Here is a 16,377-nt window from a genome sequence, read left to right on the forward strand (position 1 = left end):
AGGGAACGGAAACACTGGCACATCTGAAAAGGGGAGAGGGCGAGGGAGGGGAAGATATGGGATTCTCTGTTTTTGGGGCGGGAGGGGGGCCCTTGCATGAGCACGGGGCAGCAGATATGGCAGGTGGGTGGGTAGGTCGGCTTGATTGAACATGATGATGGAAGTCTGTGTGACTATCAGTTAATCATTGCAGAGGCACGAATCCATGTGTTTCGATAAATAGAGACGTTTCTCTCTCTCTCTCTCTCTCTCCCCCGTGAAATATACAGATCATCAAGGGCTTTCTTGCGGCGCAACTCGGACAGTTAGGTAGATGGAGTTGGTACGAGGTAGGGTCGGCATCTGTCCGACTTGAGTATGACGCAACTACAGGAAGAGAGCAGACAGAAAATACAAAAACTCTTTCCGTGTCGGAGCCGTAGCACCTGCACCTAGGATGTCAAGTGCTGATAAATGACGATACTGCAATTGCCGCTTCCCTGAGCGATCCTATTCGCCGTTCTATTGGCTGGCCTGGCCGTTGGATACTGGGGCAACATGCAAGTTACGGCGAGAGGAGGAGAGAGAGATGGGGAAGAGGCGCGGAAAGCCCTTCTATCCACGTTTAGTTGTTGGTTTATTGGCGGGACAGGCAATATTGGCTCTGCCCACAGCATTGCCGTGAAAAGTCGAGGACTCCCTGCTCCGTCTCACTCGACATAGGCTCGAGGCAGGCCTGGTGATACTCGCAGGGCAAGTGGACCAGTTTCGGCGGCTCTCTGTATGCCATGTCTTTCCCGGCCACCGTGAGAGGATAAAATATTGAGGACAGGTCAGCTTAGGCGAGGGGACTCCCTCCTATGGCATTGTTGGTGTTGTTGGTGCAAGGGGGTGGAGACAACGACAAGAGCCAGCAACACAGTGCCACCACCTTTGCCATTCAGTCATCAGTCAGGGTGTCCTTCTGACGAGTAACAAAATTCGGCCCCTTCCCTTCCTATCGTTGTAGTCGACTGGTAATTGTACATACTACTTGGTAAGTGTGAGGTAGGTAGGTAGGAGGTACCTAGGGAAGTACCTAGGCAGCTAGGTAGTTAGGTAGGTAGGTAGTTTCGCTAGGGGTACGTACCGTTTTAGGAGTCATCGCAGCCAGCCGCCGGGCAGTAGAGGGAGAGAGGCAAGCAACCAACCTTGGACACCCTCTCCAGCCTGGCCTGGCCTGCCTGTCCCGCCCCTTCCTCTGTTGCTGCTTGCGCCTCCCCGTACCTATCGTACAACACCAACTCCCCCGAGAGTACACTGCACGCGACCTGACCTACCTCTTACCTCCTGCCTTCACCATCTGTGTGGAAAACTCTTTCAACTCACAACCTCACCCACACCACACTGAGCCACGATTGAGTTCGGCTCCTTTCTCCCTCTTCCTTCCTCCCTCTCCCTCCTGCGCATCAAGACCGTTTCTGCGCAACAATTCCCTCCTCCGACCTCGACCCTTTCTCCCTCTCCCAGAAAACAATACCCAACAACACTTAGGGATCGACGCCTGTCCCCTGCTATTTCCCTTGCGATTCGGATACCCCGCTTCCTGGCCCCGAGTGTGCGCGATCTAGAACCTTTTGCTACCGCACTGCACCGCACAGCACAGCACCACCTTCCTTCACCTCACTTCTTTTTTTTTCTCAGCCTTCTTGCGCACTGCACGACAGGCTTTGAAAACTCTTCCTGGCTGCGATATCAACCTGCACCCTACCAGAAACTGACCGACCGAACACCTGTCCACCCTGGTAGTTGTGCTGCCAACACATCCCATCCATCACCATGGGTCAAACTCTCTCCGAGCCAGTTGTCGAGAAGGTATGTCATTACCCTCCCTCCTGCGCCCACCTTGGTCCAGCTCTGCCCAGATCAGCTCTGGCAATGCGCTATCTCCTCATCACCCTCCCTACCTTCATATTTTCTCCTGCTTTTGCACGCAGCAAGCCATGGAGAGAACCCCGAACCCCGCTTGCCTTGTCCTCTACACACGGTGATACCGCTTGCGCAGGCGACATGGCCAGGTGGCTCGGGGAACCACATTCAGCCTCATTTGCCCATGATGACGTACCACCAAACCTTTGACAATTTGCATCCCACTGATCTCATTATCATCACTACAGAGCTCGGCCAAGGGCGAAGATGAGCGCCTCCTTTACGGCGTCTCGGCCATGCAGGGCTGGCGCATAAGCATGGAGGATGCCCACACTACCGTCCTCGATCTTCTTCCTCCCGGCAGCGACGAAGCTAAGAAGCACGAGTCGAAACTCTCCTTCTTTGGAGTCTTTGACGGTCATGGTGGCGACAAAGTGGCTTTGTTCGCTGGAGAGCACATTCACGACATCATCAAGAAGCAGGAGACCTTCAAGAAGGGCAACTATGAACAGGCGTTGAAGGATGGTTTTTTGGCGACGGACCGTGCGATCCTCAACGGTAATACTTCGAACCCCTCAAATCTACAACGTTCTGGGCGTCTCGGTCTTGCAGCCATGGCCGCCTATTGCCCTTGCCAAGGATGCGTGTGCTAATCTTTGGGTTTCTCCAGACCCCAAGTACGAGGAGGAAGTATCCGGCTGCACTGCCTGCGTTGGCTTGATCTCCGATAGCAAGATTTATGTGGTACGTTGGAACAGGCCGGGGCACGCGCCATGTGTCCGCATTACTGACTGACAACCCCACGAATAGGCAAACGCCGGCGACTCGAGAAGTGTCCTTGGTATCAAGGGACGGGCTAAGCCCCTGTCCCAGGACCACAAGCCCCAGCTCGAGGGTGAGTTCTCGACGCCCGTGGCATGCGCAACTTCCCGACGCTGACCTGCAACCCTCTAGCCGAGAAGTCCCGTATCACAGCCGCCGGTGGCTTCGTCGACTTTGGCCGCGTTAATGGCAATCTGGCACTCTCCCGTGCCATTGGCGACTTCGAGTTCAAGAAGAGCGCAGAGCTCTCCCCCGAGGCCCAGATCGTCACCGCTTTCCCCGATGTCGAGACCCACGAGATCAGCGATGACGACGAGTTCTTGGTCATCGCTTGCGACGGTAAGCAAAACAGGCTGGTCTTGCGTGTAGATCTGGGAACCAATGGCTGACATGTTCTTCTGCAGGCATCTGGGACTGCCAGTCCTCTCAGGCGGTTGTCGAATTCGTTCGACGTGGCATTGCGGCCAAGCAGGAGCTGGACAAGATCTGCGAGAACATGATGGACAACTGCTTGGCTTCTAACTCGGAGACTGGTGGCGTCGGCTGCGACAACATGACCATGGTCATCATTGGTCTCTTGCGCGGCAAGACCAAGGAAGAGTGGTACGAGGAGATTGCCAAACGGGTTGCTGCTGGAGACGGACCTTGCGCCCCTCCCGAATACGGTACGACTGAACCTGAATCCACCTCTTAAGGCGTTGGACGCGCGCCGATACCTCCGCACACATTGTTCTGAGACCTCGCTCTCATTCCCTTTTAATACAACCGTTATCCCCCCCTGTTACAGTACATCTGTTTCGTGTCCCAGTTTTCTTTTTCATTCTTTTAAAAGGAGGGAGAGCTGATCCGTAGCCTGCAACTAGCTGAATTCCGTGGCCCCGGAGTTCACCACAACTTTGACGACAGCGACAGCGGCTACGACGTGGATGTTGAGAACAAGGGCAAGCCCTTTGGCATTGGCGGCTATAAGGGTCGCATCATCTTCCTTGGCGACGGCACTGAGGTCCTGACTGATTCCGACGACACCGAGATGTTCGACAACGCGGAGGAAGACAAGGATCTTGAGAGTCAGGTCTCCAAGGCCTCCTCTGCTTCAAGCAAGGATGGCGAGGCTGATAATAAGTCGGCCATAAAGGCAGAGCAGGAGAGCAAGGCAGGCGTGGACAAGGCCCAAGAGGAGACAAAGCCGGCCGCAACCTCGCAGTCGACAGAGTCGCAGGAGGTCGACAGCAAGGAGAAGTGATATCAGCGGCTGACGACGTCGACTTTTACCTTGACGAATGATGTGGCATGGACGTGCATATTGGCTCGGAAATGATCGGACTGCGCTTCCGTATGACTTAAAGAGGGCTCGAAAGACTTTACACGGCTTGGCTGGGATGGATGAATGAATGTTTCCTCTTGTTTTCATCATATTGGGTGCCTGGGCCGTCGACAGATTTGCGAGGGATGGGAGGCTGAAGCGGTCGCTGCGGCTGAAGGAAGGAAGGAATGGCCGCTGGTTAAGAGGGCCGAGAGACGAACTCATCCATGCGTGTCGCCAGGTGTTGGCCTCCGTGGGCCTACCTAGTAACACGTTTTACACATGAAATCATTTGCATAAACCATTTTGCTTTTGTCGCTGAGCCATGTCGTAACAAGACTGCCCGCGGGGGGGGTCCTCCAGTGTGCTAGCGAGTTGACGAGGGAGGGCGGCAGCAACTCGACGAGCCGCTCATCCCATAACAGACCATGCCGACTTGTAGCACCGTCGTTGAATGGGACAGGCCGACCGACCGGATGGCTTGCATCGTTCCGCGATCAAAAGTCTTCATTCGAGACAAAGTCAATGAGGTCCCATATACTGGTTGTTCCGCAACACACACACAAACACACACACACGCATTCGTCTAGATGGTGGCGGGAAAAGGGTCGTCCCAAAAGAGGAAGTCAGAATGCTAAAGTTCATACAGAGTCTATGGGTATTGTCTAGCGAATAATGGAAGATAGTTGTTGTTGTCGTCGTCGTTGTACAGGAAAGTTTCTTTGTACATGCTCGTCGAAGCCTTTCTAGCTTCGGCAGTTTGTAAAGTTATTTGGAGTGCCCATGAATGGTTTCTAGATCTGGCCCTTTCGTGGCATCGGGGTTCCGGTCAGGGGATGCATTCTCGCCGTCGTCTGCAGCCGGTAGGCCACACTCTGGAGCCAGATGAGTAACCGTCATTTCGATGCAGGAACGTCTAGGGGACTCAAGGTTAGGTCCCCAAATCTTCAACTCAGGCATCCATATCCTCTGGCGGAGGTATATCCGCATGCCTGGAACAGTAATCCTAATCGCTCGGTCACTCTGCTGCTTGGCTTGCTTGACTACCTGGTGGATCCGGCTGTCGATTTCGCGCGACACCTCCAGGAGCTCGTGAAGGGGCTTCTCGGCACGATGCGTTACGTATCGAGAGTACAAACGGCCAGCCACCCAGGGGCCAAGGTTCTTGGACGGCCGCGGCGCCATATTCTCCTCATGGAAAGTAGGCAGTGCCGGGAAATCATCCGCGGTCCGCTTGCCGTCTGTCCTTGTTTGCCCTTCTGGGCGCTCTTCCATCAAATCGGAAACGCGACGACGCATATACCAGCTGGTCTTGCCTTCCAAACAGGCGTAGCGCCAGATGAGACCCATTGCGTTTGGTTTGCGGAGCCGGAAGGCCAAGCTGAACAGCTCGTGGTACGATTGCTCATTGAGCGCGATCCCGAGCTCATTCGCCCTGCGCAGAACTAATAGGGCGATGGTGAAGTTGCGTTGCGACCGCGCATGTAGCAGAATCATGTTGATCGTCAGAGAAGTGGGGGTTGTCGAAGGCAACTGAGCCATGATATCGAGTAAGTCTTGACAGCAGGCGAAGTGACCCAGGCGCCCGAGCTCGTTCATCATCTTGTTCATGGCACCTCTCGAGACCCAAGATGTGCCGTACTTGGCGTTCTGGCTCCGAAGGAACTCGCGAATACCGGGCCAGCTATCCCGGACGCGGTGGATCTCGTGTACGACGAGAGTCTTCGCGATGAGTCGGATGGCGACGGGGTCGGTGAACAGGCCAAGTCTATGCATCATGTGGATCGCATGGCGGCGGACTTGCTCGGACTCCGTGAGTTCAAGGAACAATGACCAAGTTTGTGCATTCGGTAGGCAACCATAATGAATCATCAGCCTCAAGACAGAGTCAAAGTTGTACAAGTCCTTGACCTTGACGCTTCCGCTCAAAACGATGTTGAATGTGCCAGTATCAATTGGCAGGGTAGATTCCGTTCGTTTCCTTAAAAACTCGCGGGCGTCGTCGCGATGAGAATGACCGTGCAACTCCATGAATTGCAGCGCCTTCTTGAATGCGCGGACCGAGTGTGCCTTGCTTGTAGCTCTGTCCTCAAAAGCAGCATGGAGGAGGGAAATTGCTGCCTCGTTTGCCGCAGTACCTGAACGGTAATGCCTTGATACCAAACGCTCAGGGAATCTTACGTTCGTGATGGCAGTGATATAGGCAAGGAACGTCTGAGGAGTCCACTTTAGCGGCTTCGGAATCTTGTGATACGGCCTGAAATATGTATAATGGCCCACATAGCCCGGACGCTGGCTTTCCACGGAACTTTCCCACAGCCTCTCTACTGTACACGACGACGACTCTTCGGTTTTGGTAGTCAAGAGTGTGCTGTCGATGACTCCGTCGATGCTTATTTTGTTGCCACTTTGAGAGGCAAGCCGAAGGATCTCTTCGCTTGCATGCTCCAGAGCATCCTCGTCTCCCGAAAGTAGCAAGTGAATCCCATCATTGGACTCTCTGCCGTTAGCGTCCTCGGGCCAATAAAGCTCGATATGGCATCGCGTCTGCTCTTGTATATCCCAAATGGTGTGGTCAACCTCGTATAACAACTTGTTCCCAAGATCTGGACCAACTGAAATCCTGCGTGCACGAGTCTGCCAGGGGCTCTTGAGCGGCCGAGTCCGCATCCGCATAATTTCCAAAGTTGCGCGCCAGTTGGTGAGGGGCTCCTGCTTGATAAATCGAATAGCCTGGAGCCGCAGCTGTCTGAAGGAGCCCTGTGAAGATCGCTGATAACTCGTCTGCGTCTCGCGCCGGGCATTGTATTGTATGGCTGGTGCAACCAGCACGGGATCACGTTGTTCGGGGGTAGCGGCGGTATCTTTGGGCATCTCCTTGTTCTTCTGAGAGGGCCTTTTATCGGGCTTGCTCGTTCGTACGACAAACTTCCCATAGTCCTTTTTAAACAAATTGAGAGGCCGGGTTCTTCGGACCAATAGGGGCTTTCGCATCTCGCCCGCGGAGGTAGATGCTGCTGTAGCTCGCGAGGGCTGTGGTTCGTTTTCTCGTGTCTCAAAAGCCCGATCAACATACTCGGCTCCTCTCCCCTGGTCGGTCCGTCTTTCCGGTGAGAGGTTGCCAGCGTCGACCACCGGTTGCTCGCCTGTCCCCACCGTGGGATTGCCGTGACTCGCTGGTTCAGGTGGACTCTCTGCATTTGCTTCGTGTTGCGGTGCGATGGCATTTCGGGGGCTGCACTTGGTGGCTTCGGAAGATGAGTGCATCCAAAAGTGGGAGGGCGATAGTTGAGCCGGAGTCGCCCGAGACCATCTTCGAGGGCCCCTGGGAATCAGAGAAACCCCAGGGACGCCAATGCAGTGGGATCGGGCTCTCCATGGTAGCGTGACTCCCAGGGACATTAGCTAGGAATGGCCCATGTTGAATGCTGGGCTCACAGTTTGTCGCATCTGAGATTTGGTAGGAGTTGAGGTTGCAAGGCTGGTTATCTTGGCAAGTAGATACTTTCAGGTACGAAGACATTCAGTAAGGAGAGAGAAATTTCCACTTCGCGCCGATTGATCCCGGTCCCATTTTTTGAGTTGTCACTCACCCCACAATAGGTTGTCTACCTGCACTAGTACCTAAGGTATCAACTACCTAGGTTAATGAAGTGCCGAGTCAGTTGCATCGCTTTACACTCAAGAGGTAAGCAGCTCCTTGTCCCAGGATAACAACGACTAACAAAACTGTATATATGAAGCCGGGTATACAAGAAAATAAGTCTCCCCTCATCACTATTACTTTTTGGGCGACCCAGGTAGGGCGCCAAAGTGGGCGTGGGCTGGGCCACTCTGGTCAACGCCCTGCCAGCCCTCGTTCCATCCTTCGTCTTCTGCCACAGCGTGCTTAGCCTCGCCGTTCTCTGCCAGACCCTTAACATCGCTCCAATATGACAATCTTTTTACCTCCTCGTCAGCATGCTTAATCGCAGCGGCAAGGTGTTCCTTTCTCTCCTTTGCCTTGTCCAATCCCCCCTGCTGTTCATCTGTGGCGACTGCGTCGTCATAAATCTGCGTCAAGCGACTCAGTAGAAGCCTCCTCGAGGCCTGAAACACAAAGATGCCCATGATGTCGTGCATCTCGTCCTGCAAGTGCTCGAGGTTGTCTCTGGCATGGGATAGGTAGTTTTCGACGGCCTCGATCTTCTCGCGGTCAATTCGGGAAGCTCGCAAGACCGCCATCAACGTCCGGACGTCTTCAATATCGGGCTTCTCCTCTTCAGTCATGCTCGTCTGTACGCTCGTCTTGCTGATGCTCCCTCGCCGGCTGCCCGCAACACTAGAGGAGCGGCTGTGATTAGCAGGCATGACGGTGAAATAGTCTGAGTTCAGCATATGCGGGTCGTCTGAAATATCCTCGGGCTTCTTCTTGATTCGCTTGCGAACCCAGCACCTTTTGCGAACAAAGGAATTCCACCACTTTGGCCCATGCCACGAGAACTTCTTGGAGAACATGAAGGAGTATTGCCACCCAAACTGATCCATGGCCACGCCTTCTGGACGATGTACTCTCCACTCAGGCCATGCCCATTCCCAGGATGGATCGGGGACTTGGGCTGTCTTCGTCGTTGTGGGACTCGTCTTGTGAAACTGGTTCTGCCATGGCGAAGGGTCGAGGTTACCCAGAGCCTTCCCAGAAAAGAGGGCGACACCGCAAGCTATACAACCTCTCTCGTTCTCCCACAGCACATCAACGGCCGTTTCCCGTTCCGCCGTGGTCGGTCTTGTTCTTTGAGTGCCACTTCGTGCGGGCACTGAAGCCTCATGCGGCGTAGGTCCTACATCAAGAGAAACGTCAGGAGTTGATCTCGGTTTTTCGAGTGGCACACGATGGGCTTACCTTCGATTTCGATTGAAGGCGCCGTAGCAGCCGTTGTAATTTGAAGCTCGAGCGCTGACGCCTTTTGTCGTTTTGCGGGTTTGGGGTGCTGGTTCTGTTCTTGATCTATCGATTGCCTAGGGGAGCCGGCGACGTGGCCCGCGTTGTGGCCTGTTTCGCCGTTCGCATTTGTGTTGGCATCATGGTCACCCTCTTCGTCTTCGTCCCGAAGCAGTTGTGATCCTGTCGAGACACGGGTAGCTCCACCAATGGTCTCAATGCTCGGCGATGCAACGCGTTCGTCGTGGTTGACGAGGTTAATTTCGTGGTCGTAGTCACTGTCTTTCAGGCCTGTAACCCGTCGAGAGCTTCGAAACGATGGCATCGCTACGTGTCAGAGCTTCGGGTGCCGGGCGTCAAACGGTTGCCACTATCATGCGGCCTCAAGACCCGACGCCGCAAAGGGAGACGCAAGTGGAGAAATGCAGTACCAAGCTGGGCATGATCTAGCTTCGCAGAGCTAATGACGGCACTGATCCTGGGATGTTGGAACACACGAATAGAGACTGGGCTACCCAGACATTGCCAACCCACGGCTGTAGAGGGACGGTATTCCCAGGCGCACCGTCGAGGGGTGGAAAGGGGGCAAAAAGGTCGTAGTGAGGAAGAAGCCCCAGATAACGAGGCCGCGGACTGGATGCGCTGTGAAGTGGATAGTTCTACAAGCTAGTTGTATGAGGAAATCAGTTGGGAACTGCGCTTTCAGACCAAGGTAGCATGAACTAAATCGTCACCAGCCTCGTAGTGGCCAACCGAAGACGCCGGACAAGGTTAGTACAATGCGCGAGCTGTGCGGCGGGATGGCGAAGCGGGCTTGGTCGGAGGCGAGAAACAGAGGTAAGGCCAGGGCATGAAGCGGCGGGTCCTCAGGTCCCGTTGATGATGTAATGCCTGCGATGTCACAACGTTTTTCGAGGCGTTGAGCACCCTTGTCGTCAGCTCTGAGTGCCAGAGAGCAAGCCTAGTAGCCCAGATCAACGCTGCCAAATCGAAATGTGCCGGGCCAGGACGCAATGGGTGATTCGGGAGCCACAAGGCAGCCGTTCAGCCGGCGTAGGGGTCTACCAAGATGATTGGGCTACGGCTCAGTGAGGTGTTGTCGAGAGACGAGAAGAAAAAGAAATCTTGTCGCTATGACAGCTATGACAGACTGGGATGGGTTTGGCATTGGATTGGAAAGAATCTCTCAGTGCGACGTGGAAAGGGGGAGATCAAGGTACCGAGTTTGTCCCTTCTAAACATATGGCCTGTGCACGCTGGCTGCGGTTCCCGCTTGGGTGCAGGATTCGGCCAGGAGCGGCTGGGGAAAGCTACCTACCATTCCCCGCATTCATGCTGCTCTACGTCATGTATCTCTCACACCCTCACGTCAACCAGGAGCTTCCGTTGCTCGAAATTTCTTGCCTAGCCAGTTAGGTGAGGTATGGTCGCTCACTGGTGCGAAATGCGCCAGAAGTGGGAGAAGGGTGTAACCGCGCGGAATGAGGCAAGAGCTTGTGGCGCCCGTGATTCGGCCGTACTAATACATCGTGCCATCCTCCAAGACGGCTTCTGTTCCTCTCTTTCTTCCTCTTACAATTCAATCAATCAAATTTCGCCCATCTCGACAAAAAAGTTACATACAGCCCAATCGCTCCGAGAAACGACTAGTCACCTTCCTCTACAGACATCCACAATCCACAAACATGTCCAAGTCCAAGGCTCCCGTCTTCCTCGGTCTCTCCGCCGCTGGTGGCATCGGCTACTACCTCTACAGCGCAGGCGGCAACCCCAAGGCCGCCGAGGCCAAGTTTGAGAGTACGTCCACCTCATCACTCGCTCCCTCTTCGGCCGCACAAAAGCCTCGAGGTCCTAACCAATGCGTCATTAGGTGACGTACACAAGGCATCCGCTGAGGTCAAGTCGCACCTCCCCGGCGGTCGCACCCCCGACGCCCAGAACAAGGGCGCCCAGGTCGGTGCCAAACTGGACGAGGCCGGCGCGAAGCTCGACTCTGCTGTGGGTTTTCCCGTGTTCATTACCATGCCATCTATTAGGCGAATACTCGGTTTTGTCGGCCGACTAATCACTCTCACAGGTTGCTGAGGCCGACAAGAAGTTCTCCGCGACCAAGAGCAACGTTGAGGCTTACGCCAAGGACGCGAAGGCGGAGGCCCTGAAGAAGGTTGACGCCTTTGATAAAAAGGTCGAGGACGAGGCCGCAAAGGCCAAGAGCGGCATCTCCAGCTGGTTCGGCGGCAAATAAGCTCGCAGGGTTTTGGCGTTTCTTCTTTTCAAACCTGTTTATACGGGTCCATCATGACACGGGGCATCGGTTGCGATTTCAACTCGGGAATAGGAGTCTTGTGTGATATGAACCAATTCTAATAGGTTGTCTCAAATTCGCTGAATATAAGTCTGTTGGCTTCCCATCGATTTTCATTGCCTAGCGCCCGGCAACGTTGTTGCGTGACTTATTCATTCCTTCTCTCGGCGCAGCAGGAATTTGGTCGAATACACATACATTTACATGATATCATTTCTCCAACCTTTCTGCCACCATCTTAAGGATTTCTTCGGTGCCTTTCCGAGCGTTGGCAGGCTGCTTGGCGATCGCCTGCCAGTATTCCCCGTGTCGAGGCTCGTTCAAGACGCACTTGTTAATGACGTCCGCTCGTTTCTCCTGGGATCCAGTTAGTTTATGAACGGTAAGCTTCGGCCTGGTGAACGGGAAACGTACGTCTGTACCGTGCTGGAGCAGGAACTTGTAATACCAAGCCCAGGTGTCGCCGTTGTCGCTGTCCAGCACCAGCGCCTTTTCGAACCAATTCTGAGCCTTCTCGAGCTTGCGTTCACCCCAGAAGATACGGGCCACAGCCACAAAGAGGATCGGGTCGTTATCCACCTTCTTGATGGCCTCCAGTGACCGTGGCTTCCGCTGCGTGCGTGGCTCCAGGTGCCAGATCTGCTCACTCCAAAGGATACCACTCTTCGGTACTTCTTGAAGTGCCTTAGCCATGAGCGACTTGGCCTGGTTGATGTTGCCCGCACGTCGCTCGATACGGACAGACTCGCACCATAGCTCTGGCGACTTGGGAACGGCCAATCGGGCTCGGTCAAGAACGCTCCGAGCCTTGACAACCAGTCCGGCCTTCTCTTCCAGGCGGGAGTAAAGGAGCCACAAGGGGACAGATTTGGGTACCGCCTTGACGCCTGTGCTGTACGCCTCCCGCGCCTGACCGACCTTCTCAAGGTCTTCGTAGATTTGTCCCTTGAGCATCCACAACTTAGCCGTGGCCGGGAAGTACTGCAGAGCCCGTTGAACGAGGTCCAGCGCTGCGTCGCTGTTGCCCAGCACTCTCTCGAACACTACGCTCTTCATCCACACGCGGTCTGTAGGGGCCTGGTCCCGCGCTTCCTCCAATAGCTTTCGTGCGCGCTCGGTTTCCCCATTCTCAGCTTCGAGCTTGACGGCGGCGAGCCAAATGTCTTCGTTGTCCGGATTTGACTTGAAGGCTCTGGCGAGCACCAGCCTGGCATTGTCGACTTCGCCAGCTTGCCACTTCTCCTTGGCCAGCATCATCCACAACACCTCGCTCTTGGGGCATGCCTCGACAGCCTTCTCCAAGACCTGAGCAAGAGACTCCTTCGTTCCGTGGTTTCTCTCCAGGTCGGCGGCGGCCATCCATAATGTCCTGCTGTTGACGAAAATACGTAGCGCGTAGGAGTAAATAGCCCGAGCAGTCTCGTACATGCCGCGGTTGATACTGCTTCTTGCGTCCTCCATCCAGGTGTCTTTGCGGTCGTCATCCTCGTCCAGACCGTAGCCCAAGGTCTCTCTGATGATGTTTCCACAGGTAATAACAGCGCCCTCCTCCTCGCACTTCTCGGCTTCGCCAATCCACTCTTCGCGCTTGGGCATGGCAGATTCCTTGACGAGAACCGCGACGGCACGTTTCATGACGTTCACCTTGGTGCCCTCGCCCAGCTGCTCCTGCAGACGAGCGGCAGCGATCCAAATCTCGTGAGAGGTGGGAACCGCTTTGCGGGCCCTGTTGAGTACCTTTTGGGCGTTTTCGGGACTTTCTAGTCTTGCCAATGCCAACCACAGATCAACGGATAGGGGTATAAGCTCTGTTGCTTTGGCCAGCAGCAGCCGAGCATCTTCCGGATCTTCTTCCAGGTTGACCGCTTCTTTCCAGAGAGCCTCGGATTCGGGAATGTGGTCTAAGGCGAGTCTGATGACTCTTTTTTTCGCTCTGGGTTCGTTCTCCAGTCTCATCGCCTCGACCCAGAGACGCACTGACCGGTCGTTTTTCTTGATGGCTTCCGCAGCAATGATCTTGGCGTTCTTGCCCTCGTTAAGCCGGATGTTCTCTAACCAGACGTCCTCGCTCTTGGGGCAGTGGGTACATCCCCGCGCAATCACATTGCGCGCAGCAACTGTCTTGCCTGCCAGCTCCTCCAGCCGCGCGGCCGCGATCCAACCTGGCGCATTGTTCGGGTTGGTTTTGATGACAGAGGTCAAGAGCTCGCGCACACGGTTGATGTCCCCAACTTGAGCTTGCGACTCATTCAGGACACTCTTGTTCAAGCTGGTGATATAGCCCTTGGGATCTATTGTCGACGCGCTGCCAGCGACCGACTCAGTACCGTCCTGGGACGCTTGTTCAAGTCTTGACTTAAGAACTTTGTCTCTTGCAGCACCGATCTTTGCGAAATTTGTCATCGTACCGTCTGTTGCGTCTGTGCTTGATGAAGCGCCATCCTCTGCAACGGTGGTGCCCAGTTCGGACGAGTCTCTTGCGGCAGCAAGAACGCTGTCGGGAACGGCATAGAATCTCTGGCGCAAGTTCTGCTTGCTCCTGCGATTCTTTCCTGTCAGATCTCCAACCTCGGGGAGGTTTGCCCATTCGTCGTCCGTGACTGTCGAAAGCGCTCTCTTGAGGTCTGCAAACTGCTGCTGGATCTTGGGGTTCTTCCGCTCATATTCCTCCTGCTCGGCCTTTTCGCGCGCTTCTCGTTGTTTTTGTCGCCTCCTTGCCATCTTCTCGTCTACCTCCTTCCATATCCTGTCGGCCTCCTCGTCGTCCTTGTCGTATACGCCACCAGCGAACAGGCCAACCTCGTTGTCGGGATCTTTAAATCGGTCGTCATCGTCGTTTTCGTTGTCGTCCGCCTTTTTGCCGTCGGTTCCAAGTCCAAGTTGCGCTGCCCGCTTTGCGACAGCCTCCTTGATTTGATCTTCTGTTGGTCCTTCACGCGCAGGGCCCAAATCGGATCGCGTCGTAAAGCCGGTGGCACCTCGACCAAGACCGGCAACGTAGTTCTCGGGAGCCGGCTGGCTTAAAAAGTCGCGTCGTCCAGACATTGTATCGAGTGCGCAGTTCTCTCTTTGTTGATCTGGAAATTTGGGCCCAATGCGCACCGCCTGGAGTGATGTGGAAAAGGCAGGGAGATCTTGGGAGCGGCTGCAGCTCCAGAGCTACGCAAGGCTGAAGTGGTACTAAAGTTTTTAAAGTGTGGAATCCCTGCCGCCACGACCTTTAGTGGATAGGGTCCACTAAAATTTCCAAAAGGCTGCCCCTCCATCTTCACCGCAGACTTCGACATCATCAAGATTCCGGGATCGCATTCGCTCACGCTTTCGAAAAGTACACATACGAGTACTCTGCAGAGGTTTTACCCTTTGATACAACGTGTGCGAAGAAACAGACACAATGGGCAAGGCCAAAGCTCCTAAACGGAACGCCGCCTCCTCATCGGGCCCATACTCTCGACCCTCCCAGAAAACCAACAATGTGTTCAAGTTCAACGTATGTAAAGTGCTATGATGGTCTCGAACACGTTCTAATACCTTTTCAGACAAACGTTGGTCAACATATCTTGAAGAACCCCGGTGTGGCGGACGCGATTGTACATGTATGCCCATTCATGCCATGCCCACGACGAACCGTACACTGAACAGATCCATTTAGAAAGCCGGGCTCAAGCCCACGGATACCGTTCTAGAGATTGGTCCCGGAACGGGTAACTTGACGGTTCGGATACTGGAGAAGTCAAAGAAGCTCATCGCGATCGAGTTTGACCCTCGAATGGCGGCCGAAGTCACCAAGGTGGGACATCACGCAGGCAAGACGATGCTCAGGGACTGACAGGATACGCAGCGTGTGCAAGGAACGCCCGAGCAGCGCAAGCTCGAGGTCATGCTCGGAGATGCTATCAAGGTTAGCTTCGCCCCTGTCCCGAAGGCTGGTTCCTGCAAGCACGGTGGCACTGTTTGGTGGATTGCTGGCGGCCCTGCTTGCCGTGAATCATGGTTTGCTAACAGCCAAACTCAGGTTGAATGGGTTCCTTTCGATGTTCTGATCTCCAACACTCCTTACCAGGCAAGTCATTCGAAGTCTTACCACATGGACCACAGGGCTAACCCACTGCTAGATTTCGTCGCCTCTCGTTTTCAAGATGCTCGCCATGCCCAAGCCACCGCGACAAGCGATTCTTATGTTCCAGCTGGAGTTCGGTCAGAGACTGGTTGCCAAGCCTGGAGACAAGCTCTACGGAAGATTGAGCGTCAACGCCAATTTCTGGGCTACATGCTCCAACGTGGTGGGTGACAGGCACAACACAGCTAGTTAAACCCGACTAAATTCACTGACAGCCCCGTAGATGAAGGTTTCCAAAGCCAACTTCCGGCCGCCGCCACAGGTTGACTCTTGTGTTGTGCGCATCGTGCCCAAGCAAGGAGCCGAGCGTCCCACCATCGCCTTCGAAGAGTTCGACGGTCTTCTCCGCGTTGTGAGTACTGAACCAGCACGACTTGGAGCGTTCTCCCTTTAACAATCAATGATAGTGCTTCAACCGTAAGAACAGAACGATGAGGGCAAGGTAGGATATCGTACATATGTTGCATAAGCCAACTATTCTGACATCAATACCAGCTGGCTCGGTACCAAGGAAGTGCTTCAGATGCTCGAGAAGGTAGGTTCTTCGAGACGTCTACTCAGCGGTGCTTTGATTTGCTCACAAAACAGAACTACCGCACATGGGCAGCCATGAACAACGTGCCCCTGGACGATTCGCTCGTCGAGGACGATGAAGACGACGCCATGGAGATGGACGACGACGAGGACGTTGGCGCAGATGACAACGACGATGTCGAGCCCATGGACGACGACACCCCCGAGTTCTTCAAGGAGCTTGGTGCCGCTGCCGGCAAAGCGCCCGAGAAGACCAAGAGCAAGCGCAAGAAGACAAAGGTCGCCGCGCTCGTCCGGAGCAAGATTGAAGGCGCGCTCGAGAGCACCGGTCTGCTGGAGAAGCGCGCGCGCTCGTGCGACGAAACGGACTTTTTGAAGCTTCTGTCCGCCCTCAACTCTGAGGGCATCCACTTTGCTTAATCTGGCAGCCTGGTGAGGGGCAGGGGGGGGGGGGGGGGGTGTCATTTACCTTGGATGGCATTTGA

General features: G+C 54.7%; 6 protein-coding genes across 6 annotated transcripts; 3 read left to right on the forward strand and 3 right to left on the reverse strand.

Annotated features, from left to right (window-relative positions):
• Window positions 1-1,321: 1,321 nt before the first annotated feature.
• On the forward strand, window positions 1,322-4,307 carry CDEST_13645 (Putative PPM-type phosphatase, divalent cation binding, protein phosphatase 2C family). Its single transcript, XM_062929801.1, has 7 exons — window positions 1,322-1,833; window positions 2,136-2,445; window positions 2,558-2,631; window positions 2,698-2,782; window positions 2,842-3,048; window positions 3,114-3,374; window positions 3,573-4,307. Exons 1-7 carry the CDS (start codon window positions 1,798-1,800, stop codon window positions 3,950-3,952), a joined length of 1,353 nt encoding a protein of 450 aa, XP_062785852.1. The 5' UTR covers window positions 1,322-1,797; the 3' UTR covers window positions 3,953-4,307.
• Window positions 4,308-4,620: 313 nt separating this feature from the next.
• On the reverse strand, window positions 4,621-7,532 carry CDEST_13646 (Putative tetratricopeptide-like helical domain superfamily). The gene has a single exon (XM_062929802.1). The coding sequence runs from the start codon at window positions 7,412-7,414 to the stop codon at window positions 4,781-4,783; it is 2,634 nt and encodes an 877-aa protein (XP_062785853.1). The 5' UTR covers window positions 7,415-7,532; the 3' UTR covers window positions 4,621-4,780.
• Window positions 7,533-7,610: 78 nt separating this feature from the next.
• On the reverse strand, window positions 7,611-10,115 carry CDEST_13647 (Putative Peroxin/Ferlin domain-containing protein). The gene is made up of 2 exons (XM_062929803.1): window positions 8,895-10,115; window positions 7,611-8,832 (listed from the first exon to the last, which is right to left on the reverse strand). The coding sequence occupies exons 1-2, from the start codon at window positions 9,256-9,258 to the stop codon at window positions 7,793-7,795; spliced, it is 1,404 nt and encodes a 467-aa protein (XP_062785854.1). The 5' UTR covers window positions 9,259-10,115; the 3' UTR covers window positions 7,611-7,792.
• A 285-nt stretch (window positions 10,116-10,400) lies between these two features.
• CDEST_13648 (uncharacterized protein) lies at window positions 10,401-11,327 on the forward strand. Its single transcript, XM_062929804.1, has 3 exons — window positions 10,401-10,730; window positions 10,804-10,931; window positions 11,011-11,327. Exons 1-3 carry the CDS (start codon window positions 10,619-10,621, stop codon window positions 11,176-11,178), a joined length of 408 nt encoding a protein of 135 aa, XP_062785855.1. The 5' UTR covers window positions 10,401-10,618; the 3' UTR covers window positions 11,179-11,327.
• Window positions 11,328-11,350: 23 nt separating this feature from the next.
• On the reverse strand, window positions 11,351-14,328 carry CDEST_13649 (Putative PRP1 splicing factor, tetratricopeptide-like helical domain superfamily). Its single transcript, XM_062929805.1, has 2 exons — window positions 11,653-14,328; window positions 11,351-11,595 (listed from the first exon to the last, which is right to left on the reverse strand). The coding sequence occupies exons 1-2, from the start codon at window positions 14,281-14,283 to the stop codon at window positions 11,449-11,451; spliced, it is 2,778 nt and encodes a 925-aa protein (XP_062785856.1). The 5' UTR covers window positions 14,284-14,328; the 3' UTR covers window positions 11,351-11,448.
• A 169-nt stretch (window positions 14,329-14,497) lies between these two features.
• On the forward strand, window positions 14,498-16,328 carry CDEST_13650 (Putative ribosomal RNA adenine methyltransferase KsgA/Erm). The gene is made up of 10 exons (XM_062929806.1): window positions 14,498-14,728; window positions 14,778-14,834; window positions 14,891-15,028; window positions 15,080-15,139; window positions 15,254-15,301; window positions 15,354-15,521; window positions 15,582-15,710; window positions 15,766-15,800; window positions 15,854-15,893; window positions 15,947-16,328. Exons 1-10 carry the CDS (start codon window positions 14,633-14,635, stop codon window positions 16,310-16,312), a joined length of 1,137 nt encoding a protein of 378 aa, XP_062785857.1. The 5' UTR covers window positions 14,498-14,632; the 3' UTR covers window positions 16,313-16,328.
• Window positions 16,329-16,377: the final 49 nt, after the last annotated feature.

Source organism: Colletotrichum destructivum, chromosome 9, assembly GCF_034447905.1.
Source record: "Colletotrichum destructivum chromosome 9, complete sequence".
NCBI lineage: Eukaryota > Fungi > Ascomycota > Sordariomycetes > Glomerellales > Glomerellaceae > Colletotrichum > Colletotrichum destructivum.

Coding starts and splice junctions, on each gene's coding strand:
- CDEST_13649 (XM_062929805.1), bottom strand. CDS start 14,283: ATGTCTGGACGACGCGACTTTTTAAGCCAGCCGGCTCCCGAGAACTAC. Junction 11,596..11,652: donor TGCTCCAGCACGGTACAGAC/GTACGTTTCCCG, acceptor ACTGGATCCCAG/GAGAAACGAGCGGACGTCAT.
- CDEST_13645 (XM_062929801.1), top strand. CDS start 1,798: ATGGGTCAAACTCTCTCCGAGCCAGTTGTCGAGAAG. Junction 2,446..2,557: donor GGACCGTGCGATCCTCAACG/GTAATACTTCGA, acceptor GGGTTTCTCCAG/ACCCCAAGTACGAGGAGGAA. Junction 2,783..2,841: donor CCACAAGCCCCAGCTCGAGG/GTGAGTTCTCGA, acceptor GCAACCCTCTAG/CCGAGAAGTCCCGTATCACA.
- CDEST_13647 (XM_062929803.1), bottom strand. CDS start 9,258: ATGCCATCGTTTCGAAGCTCTCGACGGGTTACAGGCCTGAAAGACAGT. Junction 8,833..8,894: donor GCCTTCAATCGAAATCGAAG/GTAAGCCCATCG, acceptor CTCTTGATGTAG/GACCTACGCCGCATGAGGCT.
- CDEST_13650 (XM_062929806.1), top strand. CDS start 14,633: ATGGGCAAGGCCAAAGCTCCTAAACGGAACGCCGCCTCCTCATCGGGC. Junction 14,729..14,777: donor ACAATGTGTTCAAGTTCAAC/GTATGTAAAGTG, acceptor ATACCTTTTCAG/ACAAACGTTGGTCAACATAT. Junction 15,302..15,353: donor TCTCCAACACTCCTTACCAG/GCAAGTCATTCG, acceptor ACCCACTGCTAG/ATTTCGTCGCCTCTCGTTTT.
- CDEST_13648 (XM_062929804.1), top strand. CDS start 10,619: ATGTCCAAGTCCAAGGCTCCCGTCTTCCTCGGTCTCTCCGCCGCTGGT. Junction 10,731..10,803: donor CGCCGAGGCCAAGTTTGAGA/GTACGTCCACCT, acceptor ATGCGTCATTAG/GTGACGTACACAAGGCATCC. Junction 10,932..11,010: donor GCGCGAAGCTCGACTCTGCT/GTGGGTTTTCCC, acceptor TCACTCTCACAG/GTTGCTGAGGCCGACAAGAA.
- CDEST_13646 (XM_062929802.1), bottom strand. CDS start 7,414: ATGTCCCTGGGAGTCACGCTACCATGGAGAGCCCGATCCCACTGCATT.